Genomic DNA, 15,983 nt, shown 5'->3' on the forward strand with positions numbered 1-15,983 from the left:
CGAGGCAGTATCACTACAGAAGTAGATTGCCCAACCTTCCTTCCAAGGAGTGGCTGGTGGGTTTGAACCGCCAGCCTTCTGGTTAGCAGTCAAGTATCTTAGGCACTACGCTACCAGAGCTCCTAGCAATCCCATTACTAGGTATATATTCTAGAGAGGTGAGAGCCAGGATAGGAACAGATACATGCATGCTCATGTTTACCGCAGCACTATTTACAATAGCAAAAAGACGGACACAACCTACATGCCCATCAGCGGAAGAGTGGATGACCAAACTATGGTACATACACATACTGGAATGCCATGCAGCACTAACAAATAATGTAGAGTCTGCAAAACACTGCATAATATGGATGAATTTGGAGGACATTATGCTGAGTGAAATAAGTCAATCACAGAAGGACAAATATAGTATTAGTTTGTTGTGGTGGGTCAAGGAAAGGTTTATATATGGAGGGAAACTTTGTTGGTTGCCTGGGGTGGGAGTGGAGGGGAGGGAACACTGAAAAAAAAAATGCATTGACCCATGTCACTTTAGCTCTGTGTATTTCACTCACTGTACATAAATTACATTTCAATAAAATGCATTAAAAAAAAAAAAGAAGAAGATGAGGAATACTCAGAGTCACTGTACCAAAAAGAATTGGTCGATGTTCATCCATTTCAGGAGGTGGCATATGATCAAGAGCCAATGGTATGGAAGGAAGAAGTCAAAGCTGCACTGAAGGAAGTGGTGAAGAACAAGGCCCAAGAATTGATGGAATACCCACTGAGATGTTTCAACAAATGGATGCCTCACTGGAGGCACTCACTTGGCTATGCCAAGAGATTTGGAAGACAGCTACCTGACCAACTGACTGGAAGAGATCCATATTTGTATTCATTCCTAAGAAAGGTGATCCCATAGAATGTGGAAATTATCAAACAATATCTTTGATATCACATGCAAGTAAAATCCTGCTGAAGGTTAATTCAAAAATGGTTGCAGCACTACACTGACAAGAGTGCTTCCAGAAATGCAAGCTGGATTCAGAAGAGGATGTGGAACAAGGGGTATCATTGCTGATGTCAGATGGATCTTAGCTGAAAGCAAAGATTTCAAGAAGGATATTTTAATGACTATGCAAAAGCATTTGATTGTGTGGATCATAACAAATTATGGATAACATTGAGAAGAATGGGAATTACAGAACACTTTATTGTAGTCATGAGGAACCTGTATGTAGAACAGGAGGCTGTCATTCGAACAGAATACAAGGATACTGCGTGATTCAAAATCAAGAATGGAGTGCATCAGGGTTGTACCCTTTCACCATACTCATTCAACTTACATGCTGAGTAATAATCTGAGAAACTGGATTATATGAAGAAGAAAATGGCATCAGGAGTGGTGGAAGACTCATTAACAACCTCCGATATGCAGATTACACAACTTTGCTTGCTGAAAGTAAGGATGACTTAAGGCACTTACTGACAAAGATTAAAGACTACAGTCTGCTGTATGGATTACACCTCCATATAAAGAAAACAAAAATCCTCACAACTGGTCCAGTAAATAGCTTCATGGTGAATGCAGAAAAGATTGACGTTGTCAAGGATTTCATATTACTTGGTTCTACAATCAACACCAATGGAAGCAGCAGTCAAGACATCAGACGATGTATTGCATTGGGCAAAACTGCAAAAGACCTCTTTCAAGTGCTGAAGAGCAAAGATGTCTCCTTGAAGACTAAGGTGCGCCTTACCCAAGCCATGGTATTTTCAACCACATCTTACGCATGTGGGAACTGGACAATGAATAAGGAAGACCAAAGAAGAGTTGATGTTTTTGAGTTTTGGTGTTGGAGAAGAATGCTAAGAATATTATGGTCTGCTAAAAGGACTAACAAATCTGTGCTAGAGGAAGTGCAGCCAGAATGCTCCTTGGAAGCGAGAATGGCCAGACTTCATCTCACCTACTTTGGTCATGCTGTCAGAAAGAACCACTCCCTGAAGAAGGAAATCATGCTTAGTAAACTGGAGGGTCAAGGAGGAAGGGAAAGGCCCTCCATCGAAGAAGGAGGTGGATAGACACAATGGATGCAACAGTGGGCTTAGGTATAGCAAGGATTGTGAGGCTGGCACAAGACCTGGCAGTGTTTCATTCTGCTGGGCATAGGATTGCTATGAGTGGGAGATGACTCAACAGCACCTAACAACAACAACAATTTATGGCATAAATAGACTGTCAAGCTTAACCCAAAATGCACAAACAGCAGAAGATAAACTAGATGAATGGGACCTTCTAAAAATTCAATTTTTATGTGCTTCAAAAGACTTCTCTCCAAAAGAATAAAAAGAGAACTTACAGATTGGGAAAAAATATTCAGCATTGACATATCTGACAAGGGACTTGTCTCTAAAATTTATAGAAAACTCCACAACAGCTCAACAACAAAAGGACAAACAATCCAATTAAAAAATGGGCAGAAAACATGAACAGACACTTCACCAAAGAGGATATTCAGACAGCCAACAAACATGAAGAAATGTTCATGATCATTAGCCATTAGAGGGATGAAAATCAAAACAACATTATATTATATTAGAAACCTATCACATTCTTATAATTCCAATGTTCATTGTACCATTATTCAGAACAGGTAAAAGGTGAAAACATCTCCAATGTTCATGCACAGATGAATGGATAAGCAAATGTGGTATTTAGATATAATGTCATAAAATGTCATACATACAAAATGTCGTACAATGTCAAGTCATGAAAATGAAATTCTGATACATGCTACAATAATGATGAACCTTGAAAACATTAGCTAAAAGAAATAAGTGAGACATACAGGGATAAATAGTGCAAGATCTCAATTATGTAAAATACCAAGAACAGGCAAATGCACAGAGACAGAAACTAGATGAGTTGCTGTTGTTATGTCATGTTGTTGTTGTTATGTGCCATTGAGTCGGACCTGACTCATAGTGACCCCTCCTTGGGTTTCCAAGGCGATATCACTAAGGAAGTAGATTGCCTAGTTACCAGGAAATAGGAAGTTACTGCTTAATGGGTACAGAGTTTCTCTTTAGAGTGATGAAAATGTTTTAGAACTAAATGGTGATGGTTACAAACACTGTGAATATAATGCCACTGAATTGTACACTTAAACGTGATTAAGATGGCAGATTTTATGTTGCATATACTTTAGCATAAAATTAAACAAACCATACCACAAGAATAACACTTGTACTCAAACAAAGAACTTCAGTTGCCTACAGGGAACAAGAACAAGGTATTTACTACCAGTGATACCATTAACAGTGTTGAAGGTCCTGGCTAGTACACTTAGACAAAGTGAATTAAACAGAGTTAAACCTTACAAAAAAATGAGACAAACTGAAATGGTTTGCAGATGATGATAATCTATATAGTAAACCTTACAGAATCAACAAACCCTGAGAAAACGTAAGAGAATTTTTAGAGGCTGCTAATACAAGACCTAGGAGCTCTGGTGGCATAGTACCTAAGGCATCTGACTGGTAACCAGAAGGCTGGCGTTCAAACCCACCAGCCACTCCTTGGAAAGAAGATTGAACAATCTATTTCTGTAGTGTTATTGCCTGGGGAACCCAAGAAGGGGTTGCTACGAGTCAGATCCGACTCGACAGCAGTGAGTTTGGTTTTTTTTTTGACATACAAGACCAACATAAGATGAAATGTTCTCTGCCTGACACTTTTGCCAAGTCTAACACTAATGTATCAGTAATAACCAAGTAGAAACTGTAACACTAAACATTAATCATACAGCAAAGAAATCGTCAAGTATGTAATAATAATGTACAAGACCTTTATGAAAAAAATTTTAAAAAGACCTAATGAGCTTTGAATAAAGAAATCTATTTTTAGCATAAATGATGTAACACTATAAAGAACTTTATTTTATCCTAAATCTATCATAAAATTCAATGCAATTCTAGTATTTAAAATTCCTGCTAAGGTTTTTGAGGGACTTGACAAGTATATTTTAAAATTTTATAGAGGGGAAAAAAAATCTGCAAATAGCTATGTGGATTTTAAGAAGAAACGCAATGAGAAGAGAATCTCAATAACAGAAAAAGACACATTACAACATAAAAAACAAAACAAAAAAAACAACAAAAAAACAAACTCACTGCCATCAAGTCAGTTCTAACTCATAGTGATCCCTATTGGGTTTCCAAGGGTGTGAATCTTTATGGAAGAAGACTGCCCCATCTTTCTTCTATGGAGTGGCTGGTAGGTTTGAACCTTTGACCTTTTTGGTCAGCAGCTAAATACCTTAACCACTATACTACCAGAGCTCCTTATTATAACATATACAATATAATACAGCCATAATAATACTCTGATAGCGTACTGCCTAAGGCACTTGACTGCTAACCAGAAGGCTGGAGATTCAAACCTACCAGCCACTCCTCAGAAGGAAGGTTGGGCAGTCTACTTCCATAGTGATACCATCTCGGATACCCAAGGAGGGGTTGCTATGAGTCAGGTCTGACTCGATGGCACATAACAACAACAATATGACACTCAAGGAGAAAGAGGTAAAAAGACACTAATACAATAGTGGAGAAGTAAAAAATGGGCCTCTGCATAGATGAGATTTGGTTTATGATAGATGTAGTAGCACAAAGTAGGGAAAGGAGGACTTGTGATGACTTTGCTAAGGCTTACATTCTCTCACATATCTGATTCTTCCTTGTTTTTAGTCAAAGATCTATAGAGAAAGCTGCAACATAACTAATTTTAAATCTCTACCATATTATTCAAATGCTTTATTTCCTTTCTCCTACTTCTATAGCAGAAGCTCTGGTAGCACAGTGCCTAAGGCACTTGACTGCCAACCAGAAGGCTGGTGGTTCACACCCACTAGCCACTCCTTGTAACGAAGATGGGGCAATCTACTTCTGTAGTGATACTGCCTCGGAAACCCAAAGAGGGGTCGCTATGAGTCGGGGCTGACTCGATGGCACATAATAACAACAACTTCTGTAGCATTCCAAATGCTTATCTGAAAAATCTATCCCTTTTAAAGATTCTTCCTTTTAAATTTTTTTTCTAATTTTACGTTTTTTAAAATAGAAAGGTATGTTATATTTCAATGATACTTCCTTTAGACTTCATAAAAGAACTTTTTACGGAATAGGTAACAGAATTAAAACAGAATAACAACAGAAAATCCTTTGTTTCAAATCTCACCTTAAAATGCAGACATAGAACTAAATATGGAACTTGTATTATATCACTAAGAATATATAAATATATCTATATCTATTGATGGGTTATACTATGAAGAACATCAATAACGATGGAAAAAAGCACTAAAAAAATGAACAGATTAACTTAAAACATCCACAGATATTACACTTACTGAAGTATCAGAGTAACCAATCTAATAGCTTCTACAGCAACATCATATTCCTTATCAAGAGTCATTGATACAATGCGGTCCTGGAAAAAAAAAAAGTTAGAAAACAAAGCATGTGCAGAAGGTAAGCTGGAACACACCTAAGGTAATACATATTGGGGAACATATGCAAAACTAATGAAGAGTTCAATGGAAAGCCTTATTCTTAAAACAATATAACCATAGTCTTAATCATATCAAGTAGGTATTAGCGTAAATGTTTATCACCTAAAACCTTTATCATTTGACAATCTCTAACATTGGGACAAGTAAACCTTAACTTGCAAAATTAATATATTTATAAAAATCCCTATATAAAGAAAATCTTATTTTAAGCAAGAGATTTCCTTCAAAGGCAATAAATGAAAAATCATTGGTAATTTCTTTTGTAAAGAAGGGATTCATTTATTATTTCCTATGGGTTTACTTAGAGAATATGTAATGAAGATTGGAGACAAATACTTTTTATAATAATATCATTTGTTAAACAAGCTACAACTAACCTTTCTAAAGTAAGAAATAAAATGAGCTTAGCATTCTTGTTATTTACCTTGAATCGATTAGTGAACAGCTCCAATTTAGGAAATAATTCTCTATTGGTATATAGACTCTGTAGAGCTTTCAAACACTTCAGCCTGACTTCACCTTGCTTTAGAAATACAAACAAAAATAGTAGAAGCAGTTAATTTTATGCCACTAAGGTTGAAAAGATTTTCAAGGCTGTATAAATATTAAGTTTCAGATTAACAATTCAACTCTATATGCAGCCCAAAGCAGGATGGGACTAAGCTGTACTTAAGTTTAATTAAAAATGCACGAAAACCCCTCAGTTGCTGGGGGTAATCTGTAACTTTTTCAAGCATTTATCAACTCTAACAGATGAATCAACATGGAACATTCATACAGAAGTATTTTCAGCTTGTGTAATCTACAGAAAATTTGTGATTAATTAGAGAAGAGTATGCTCATTATTCTTTGTGTTAACGACTGAAAAATCCTGCAGAAAACTTAAAATCCGTATTAAAGAGTCATCATTCATTCAGCAAGAATTTACTGAATGCCTTTTACATTCAAAGGAAGAGTAGTTAAGAAAACAGATAAATGGCAGAATGTTTAAAAGAGAGACAGGATGATATAGTGAAGAGTCTTGGGCCAGCTACTTACTAGCAGAGTATCTTTAATAAAGTCATTTACTTCAAGCCACTTTGTTAGAGTTGAGCCAAAACCGCTTAGCTAAGCCGCTCCCGAATTCCTGAGTCACAAAAACTGTGAGAATATGTTTGTTATGTTCAGCTATTAGCCTTGGGTAAAACTGGTTATGGACTAATTGGTATGAACCAATAATAACTAATGCAAATTCCCTTCAGACTATATTGTGACAGAGAGCAGGTAAATAAGCATAGACTTGAGGCAAAACCATGACTATATATATACTGCCCTCCATTGAAACATTTCATTGGCCAACTATTAGATCTGATGAACAGGAAATACCAAGTAGTCCGCAAGCGCTAAGCTCCACAGGGTAGGAAATCCTACAGATCTATAGTGACCATTCAATGAAATTTTTATGGATCTAATACACCGAAACATTCCAGGACATCCCTCCAATGCAAAGAATAAAATATACTTTGCAACTCTTATACAAGAAAGAAGCACAGTACATGGTAGGCCTCTTTGGGTTTTACAGTTTGAATATACAGAACTTGATAATATTGCTTTGACTCATTTATCAGGTGATAAATTCCGCAGGTTTTGAGTGGGGCTCTGGGCAAGAAACACTGCTACAGCAGATGTAGTACAAACAGCTATGCTGTTTGAGCCACATAACCTAGCAGATCTCATGGTATCTGTGGTAGCTAAAGCTGCAGTGTAGACTCTTTGGCAAGCCCTAATAAAAAATTTGCAGTTTAGACCCCTAGGGTTCTAGAGATGACAATGCCATTTGCAAAAGAGAATTATGTACCATTTAGAAAGCAGCTGATGGTCTGCTACTAGACCCTGATGGAGACTGATCATTTAACCATGGAAATCAAGTAATCATGAGACCATTAATAACCATCATAAAATGAGCATGAACTGTTGAGAGTAAAATGAATCTGTTTTGGAAATGTCAACCAAATAACAACAAAAATAAATAAATAACCACCATGAGGGAGGTGCAGTCAGATTCATCAATCATAAGGTTAGGTGAACACAGAAGCCTCTACTGTAACTGCAAGTAGAATACCCTAGATTGGGACTAAGCAGATTTATACGCACAAGTAAGCTATACAAAGAGATTAGATTTCCATGTTACTCATCACTGTTGCACGAGCATCTCTTATATATAGCCTCATTTGTGTGCATGGGGAAATTCCCTAGTATCAACTTTTGCAGAAGGAAAAAAATCAAGCTTGGTTCAGAGATGAGTAGCTTACTATATGTGTGCAGGTCATAAATGGGACTACTGGGACACTATGGCCTAAATTTGGGGTGGCCCTCACAGACAGGAGTGAAGGGAATTCCTTTCAGAGAGCAGTTTCAGGCAATACATATGCTCATCAACTGTGTATGAAAAGAAAAGTGACCTAAGGTTAAGATATCATCCTGGGTAGGGCATAAGGCCTAGGTAGACTGATTAGGAGCCTGGAAGGAGTAACACTGAAGATCAGGGACAAGTAGGTCTTGTGAAGAAGCATGTAAATGTATCTAAGGGAACGGAAAAGAAGCATCAGGATCATTGTAATACATGTTAACAATGTCCACCAGAGGGCAACCAGGCTAGAAGAGCTACTGAACAAGTGGATAGGATGAACTGGCCAGTAGCCATCAGCCAGCCTGCATCTTTTGCCACCCCAGTGCTTGCACAACTGTTGAATGGGAACATAAACTGCTGTGTAAACCATTGCTGAAAACACAGTAAAATACCTGGGCAGGGGTGGGATAGGGTGAGAGAGAGCATGTTTCCTTATTTCTCTCCAACCATAGATCAGTTACTTCCTCCAAGTTCACAAAGCAAATTATTGGTATCACCAGGGCATTTATTGAGTTTTATCTTCACCCAGTCTAATGCTTCCTCCCAACCAACCACCTCTTCTCCCATATCTTGATTCTCTACCTATAAAGGATCCTGCCTACATTACAAAAAGTAAATAATGTGGTATGCATGAAAGAGTTTTAGAATACTGTAAAATAATTTATGGTTAGATAATAACTCCAGCTAACACCTTTGTAATTATTCTACTTTGGGGCTCTATTATACTCTGAACCTAGCTGTATTGTAATACCTGAATATTTTATTGTCTCCCTAACACACATGATCTTATTAAAATGTGAGTACTGTTTAAAACAGTGCCTAATACGTAGTAGGTGATCTGCATGTCTTTTTTGAATGAATGACTATATAAGTGAAAACAGAACAAACAAACAGAAAAGAAATGGTTTTTAGAGATATATTATTTCCTAATGAGTTTTATTTTTAAGAGACAACAACACATGCTTCCAGGAGACAATGCTGATTCTTTTTAAGATGTATAATTGTGCTATGAATACTTAAATGGTAATACTGTGAATGAGTTAAAATGAACCAAATTCAGGTGGCCTACCTGTCAAAGAATGGATATGTTTGCATGTGGCAGGGGTGAAAGGAATAGACAAAAGTAGTCCTGAGTTGGACAGAGTTATATAAACCACTGCCCTCAATTTGATTCCCATTCAGAGCAACCACAGAGTGAGACCTAAGGAGGTTTTTGATGAACTTAAGAGAAATACAACATGGGATGAGTCAACACAATAAAGAGAAAATGGGCTGGACTAACCAAGACTACATCCTATACCCAAGCACTACAGAAAGCTTGATACGAGGACTCAAACATATGTAAGAAACTAGAGTAAGAATTGTACATTATTGACAAACTGAAATGTTCAGAGAAAGGCAATCAGGCAACAGGAGAATAAATTCAAAAAGAGATTAAGATATTAGTCTGGAAAACAGAGACTACCAAAGCCACTGCCACTGAGTCTATTTCAACTCACAGCAACCCTATAGGACAGAGTAGAAGTGCCCCAAAGGATTAGAAAGGCTGTGAATCTTTTTGGAACCAGACTGCCTCATCTTTTTTCCACAGAGTGGCTGCTGGTTTCAAAGTGCTAACCTTTTGATTGGCAGCCAAATGCTTTAACCACTGTGCCACTGGAGTTCCTTACAGAGATTGCTATTGCTATAAAATAAAAATACACCTATTCTGTGTTACCCTCAAGGACAGAACTAAAAATAGAGAATTTAGAAATAAATTTTAGTTAACAGAAAGACAACTAAACGAACAGCTAGAAGAGTTGTTAGAGATTCAGTTTGTTAAATTGTTTTTGTTTTTCTAATTATAAAAATTTACATATAAATTGTCAGAATTAAAAAAAAATCCAGGAAAATTAGGCTAAAATCTCTAGAATTCTAAAATCCAGACAGAGGAGTTTTACCAGCTCATTTGAAAAAGGCACAGGATGAGTCTGAGGGCAAAGGCCATAGCCTTGTAGAGGTAGTAGTTCCAAAGAGATGACTGAAAGAACAGACCAATAAATGACTTACTCTTCAGGCAAAACACATCCAAGATTAGTGGGACTGACAAAAAGGAATGCTTAGAAGGGATTATTTAATACTTATCTATAGTCTTTTCTGGGATCTCTGGTAGCATAGTGGCTAAGGCACTTGACTGCTAACCAGAAGGCTGGCGGTTCAAACCCACCAGCCACTCCTTGGAAGGAAAGTTGGGCAATCCTACTTCCGTAGTGACACTGCCTTGGAAACCCAAGGAGGGGTCGCTATGAGTCGGGTCCGACTCGACGGCACATAACAACAACAACATAGTCTTTTCTAAACAAAGTAATGGGAGACATTAAAATCATCTTACTGAACACAGTACTCTTTATATGATTTCACTAACAATGTATAAGGGAAACCTATCTCTGCCTTTATCTGGACAGAGAGCTTCTATAAGGATAGGTTAGTGATGCTTCTAATTGATTTCCGGTTGTTTTCTGAAAGTTACATGACATTGCTATTTTCCCCAGAACTTGTGGTCACATATAAATTCTATTAAAACTGGTAATGATACTCAGTACTTTATTTGGAGAATGGAAGAAAAAATTGGATGGCAGGAAATTAAAATGTAGGACTTTAAGTATTCATTCTAACTAAAAAGTTTATTTTGTTGGATTTGAGAGTGTGTATATGCCAGCATGAGAGCATATGGTATAATTATATATTCTTCTACACTGTAATAAAATTTAATTGGATGAATCTGAGATATGGCTTACATGCCAACATCCTAAAACATGAAGCTTTGACAAAGAAAATATGAAATTTTTGGAATTTATTAGTGTAAAAATTCTGACTTGCCAGGGAAGATAAATATTCATGAAAAAGTCATTATATACTAATTGGATTTTCTACCAAATGAGGTGGGTAGGGAAGAGAATCTATTTTATCATCAATTAAAAATAGATAACTATACTTCACACCCATTAGGATCCGTATTATCAAAAAAAGGAAAACTAACAAAACTTGCTTAGGATATGAAGAAACTAGAACCTTCTGCATTGCTGCTGGGAATGTAAAACGGTATAGTCACTGTGGAAAAAAGTTGGCAGTTCCTCAAAATTTTAAACAAATAATTAACATATGGCCCAGCAATTATACTTGTAGGTGTATATTTACAAGAACTGAAAAAGCAGAGGGACTCAAACAGATACTTGTACATTGATGTTCATTCACAACAGTTAAAAGGTAGAAACAACTCAAGTGTCCATCAATGAACAGATAAACAAAATGTGGTATAAAAATACAATGGATTATTTTTTACTCATAAAGAGAAATGAAGTTTTGATAAATTTTATGACAGAGACAAACCTTAAAAACATTATGCTGAATGAAATAAGTGAGACTCATAAGGACAAAATATTATATGATTTCACTTCTATGAAATAGCTAGAATAGCCAAGTGTACAGGGATTAAAGTTTATTATTTACAAAGCATTGTAAGGGGAGGGGAGAAGCAATTATTACTTAAGGAGGACTGAGTTTCTGTTTGGGGTGATAAAAAACTTTTGGAAATGGGTAACGGTGATGATAGCATGGTAAATGTAATGTCATTGAATTTTAAACTTAAAAATGGTTAAAATGGTAGTTTTTGTTACATGTATTTTACCACAATAAAAAAAAAAATTTTAAATTGATAATTGTAAAGTTGAGCAACCAACCTGGGATGTCTCTATGCCTTGAATTCTTACAACACAACTGGCCTATAACATTCCCTCAGGACTTATTAATTATAATTTATAATTATAGTAGTTTTGTGGTTTTCAAAATATCTTTAGTAATACTTAGCACACTACTACTTAAAAAGTAAATGCTCTCTAGGCTGGTAATAACATGATACAAAAAAAAATTAGAATATTACTATATTTGCATTAAAAGTCTAAGAATATAATTCATTTCTTTAAAAATGTTTTTTAATAGCTACTTTTTCAATAAATACTTTTAACAATTCAAATAACCAAATATAACAATTTTAAACACACATGGGGTGGCCATGAATTGGAACTGACTCAACAGCACTGGTTTTTTACCTGTGGTTATTTTGTGGATTATTTATTCAGGACTCAATGTGTATAGTGCAGTGAATTACTTGGTATGGCTTTTCTAACAAGTCGTTGGGACTCCCACCACATTACTAGGTGGGGCCAGGCAAATACAGTGTATGAAACTCTAATGTGGGGATCAGTTAGTTTTGTCATTCTGCTAAGCTTAAAATGAGCCTTCCTAGAGGCAGCAGAAAAGGAGCTCTGGTAGCATAGTGCCTAAGGCACTTGACTGCTAACCAGAAGGCTGGCGGTTCAAACCCACCAGCCATTCCTTGGAAGGAAGATTGGTCAATCTACTTCCACAGTGATACTGCCTCGGAAACCCAAGGAGGAGTTGGTGTGAGCCAGGTTTGATTCAATGGCACATAACAACAACAAGAGAGGCAGAAAGGAGGATCTCACTGCCATCAAGAGGGATCTCACTGCCATCAAGAGAGATGAGGTGGAGGTGAACTGGAGTATGTCCTTGGACCTGAGATCCCTGTGCTGGACTGCCTTAGCAGCGACAACTTGCAGAGATGACCGGCTGAGGAACCAAGAGGCATGAGACAGAGCAGTGGGCTTGCCAGCCCACAGAGCAAGAAAACTGAGTGCCTTTGGGCAGGAGGCTTGCTGGTGGAGTGAGTTGCATGTAGGTGTATCTATCAGCAGAGTTGAAAGAATTTTGTAACAGTTACTCGCCCCAGCAGGACAGAGGCCAGGCCGAGAGGCTAAGGGCCAGAGAGCTGTGCCTGAGGGCACAGCAGAAGGGAGACTATCCTGATCAAAGAACTGTATCCTGAGAGTGTTCTGAACCTGACTTATAGGTGTTATTTCCCTAATAAATTCAATAACTGTGAGTATTGTCTGTGAGTTCTCTTTGGCCACTGCAACCAGTTATCGAAGACAGCAGAGAAGCAGTGAGTGCTGTCAGAGGGAAGGCTGGTGTCAGAGCTGGTAAAAAGGCAGAAGGGTGGTGACAGGTATGGCCTCATAGGAATAAGCCTCGGGCTGCTAATGGTGATTCTGTTCCCCTCTTGTAAAGTTAGAGGAGGTCAGGAGATGCAACCCCCATACCATTTTTGCAATGTGGGATTCCTTTTAAAGTCAGAGCCTTTTCTAAAGGGTAGAAGTAGAAATAGATTTTTAGATCAAGCATTCTAGAATCCAACAAATCTAGTTACTTCTGGTAAAACACTCTATTGTGATATGATCCTAGTGCATTCAAAATAAGAAAGCTTATTTAGTTTTTATGTATTAAGAGAACAAGGAATCTCTTGCACTATCAAACTAGAAAAGGACTACAATCAGCTTCTTGGGATATTATATTTTTTCAAAACTTTAACCAATTCAAACAAGTCAATTTAAACTTATGAAGATCCCATGTGTGTAGAGTAGAACATGTTCCATAGAGTTTTCAATGGTTGATTTTTCAAAAGTTAACTGAAGGCCTTTTTTCTGAGAAGCCACTGGGTGGACTTGAACATCCAACCTTTTGGTTAGCAGCTGAGTGTGTTAACTGTTGTACAACCCAGAGACTACTTTACAAGACTCTAGATTTCCAGTATTGAAACAAGCATACCATCCATGAAAGCTTGGAGCAGAGTAACTTACCCTGTCATGAAGAGTCCAGCCAACATACTTCAGGTAACTGTCATTTAGGAAGGCATCACTATACATTTTCATCCATACGCCAATTTCTTCAATACAGATGGCTCTAATCTCAGCAATAGCATCACTGGGGAGTGGGGGGGAAGGGTTGAGACACACATGTGACTAATATCCAAAGATGGAATGCACTTCAAAATCACTTTCAGAAAGCAATAAAAATTACAATTTCAAATACTGTATTTATATCTATACTCAGGGGCTTCCAACTTAAATATATTTTGCTTTTTATATGACTTCTGTAAAATATAACCTACTGACACCAAAGTGAAAAAAATACTACGGAAATCACCTTATGTTGGCTCAATTGCTCTATTTTAACCGAACCAGGAAATGACATTTGGAGTTTTTGGACAGCCCTACAACTATAAAGGAGTCAACAACCATTAAATCTTCTGAGGACATTAGGGTACTAATAACCAAGTACAGAAAAATGTAGAGCTCAAAAACTGTTTCTCTAAAAAGTTATGAATCTAAGCTAGCACATATTTAATGACTTAAAATAATTTTAAGATCAAGACAAAAATTAGTTATAGATGTATGAGACAAAATCATATAGAAGTAAATATTATCTGAAAATGTACAATAGTTTACAAAAACGAAAACTTTGAAGTAACTGATTGACAAACTATACATATACATCTTTTTAGGTTGAGTCACAGGAAAGCACACTCCACCTTTGGTCACAATGGATACAGATCTTGGTGATCAAAATTGTTAAGTGGTGGCAAAACCAATCCTAAAAGGCAGGTTTTTGGGTTTTTGGCTAATGGCTTTTCAACTACTGTAAGTTAATTCTGGAATGATTTTGATCTACGAGTCATGAACAAATACAGTATTAATACTTTCATTGGATTATTCTCATTAGCTTAAAATATTAAGTATAATAAGGTGAATTCTAATTTTCTTTTCTGGGTATTCAAGATTTCAGATTTACCATGTGAATAAGTTAAATTTTTAATTCTCCAATTTATAGAAAGCAATAAATGTCCCTCTGGCTGGAATTTTTAAGTTAATTAAAACACTTTTCTTGGTTTGCCTCTTGTGACAAGTTGAGTGTTAGCATTCTAACATTTCACATCCTGCCCTGATGAATCGGTTTTCTTATAAGCTCTTGTCATTGCCCAAGAATAAAAGTCAGGAAAACCTTTTCTCTCAAAGTCATATACCATTCACAATCTTTAGTTTTCCTACATTTCTGGTTAGTACCTTTTTAATCATGTAGAGATCCTATAGCATAGTGGTTAATAGTGTAGCTCTGGAGCAAGACATCCCACGTTTAAATCCTGGCTCTGCTATTTACTAGTTGTGTGACCTTACGCAAGTTACTACTTTCTTTCATGTTTTCTTATTCATAAAATAGGAATAATAATTGTACCTATCTCACAGTTACTATGAAAATTATATCACTTGATACAAGTAAAATATTTAGACTTGCGTGGCATTAGTACATCTTCAATACAAGTTGTTTATTACAATCTTTCATTTAATTTTCACCAATCTAAACACTTACAGTGTAAAGCCTGAAAGATTTTTTAACCAGAAGCCTTTAGTATGGAGATTGGCACGTCCCATGCTGAGCCCTAATGCCTCCAGGTAGATTGACAGGTCCCATGCTGAGCCCTAATGCCTGTAGTAAATGTCCCATACCTCAGAGCCTTTTATCAGACATTTGCATGGCTCCAAAAAGCCTCTCACCCACCTTTGAAGACTACGAGGGCTTTCACCCCCCGGGGTTTAGCAGAGAGTATGCACATATCAAAGAGATCCGCCTGGCCCCAAGAAATCTCTCACTCACCTTTGAAACCGGGGGAATTCCAACCTGCCTCAAATTCCCAAACCCCTATCATAAAAACCAAATTATCTACTCCACCCTATGTTTCTCTATAAAGATCTCTTAATGTAAGAGCACGGGGTCTTTTGCTCAACCCATTGCGAGGGTGAAAGCAAGGACCCTAACTTAAGTTAGCTAATAAACTTTCCTATTGCTCTTTGCATTATCATGTGTTGGCAATTCCTCGCCCCGAACTCCTTCATAACCTGGGCACAACAACAGATAGTAGAATGTAAGAAAGCAGCTTTACTACATCTGTGAGTGCATGTTTCTAGACTTTTATAATACTAAATACAAATGGCACAAGAACATTCCTTTCTGCCTTAATGTAAAAATTTTCAGAGCCACAAACACAAAGACATATACTAGGAAAACTACAAAACATTACAAGAAACCAAAAGTTGTTGTTGTTGTTAGGTGCCGTCGAGTTGTTTCTTTTTTTTTTTTTT

At 36.9% G+C, this 15,983-nt stretch overlaps 1 protein-coding gene across 1 annotated transcript in view; it reads right to left on the reverse strand.

Moving 5' to 3' along the window:
* The window catches only part of STAG1 (stromal antigen 1), a 528,154-nt gene that overhangs the window by 159,022 nt on the left and 353,149 nt on the right, over positions 1–15,983 (reverse strand). Inside the window, exons 9-11 of the mRNA XM_007937169.2 lie at positions 13,647–13,770; positions 5,986–6,084; positions 5,400–5,479 (exon numbers count right to left, since the gene is read on the reverse strand). Of these exons, the coding sequence (XP_007935360.1) occupies positions 5,400–5,479; positions 5,986–6,084; positions 13,647–13,770 (303 nt within the window). The remainder of the gene's footprint in view (positions 1–5,399; positions 5,480–5,985; positions 6,085–13,646; positions 13,771–15,983) is intronic.

Source organism: Orycteropus afer, unplaced genomic scaffold (assembly GCF_000298275.1).
Source record: "Orycteropus afer afer isolate SDZICR_OR568_19922 unplaced genomic scaffold, OryAfe1.0 scaffold00003, whole genome shotgun sequence".
NCBI lineage: Eukaryota > Metazoa > Chordata > Mammalia > Tubulidentata > Orycteropodidae > Orycteropus > Orycteropus afer.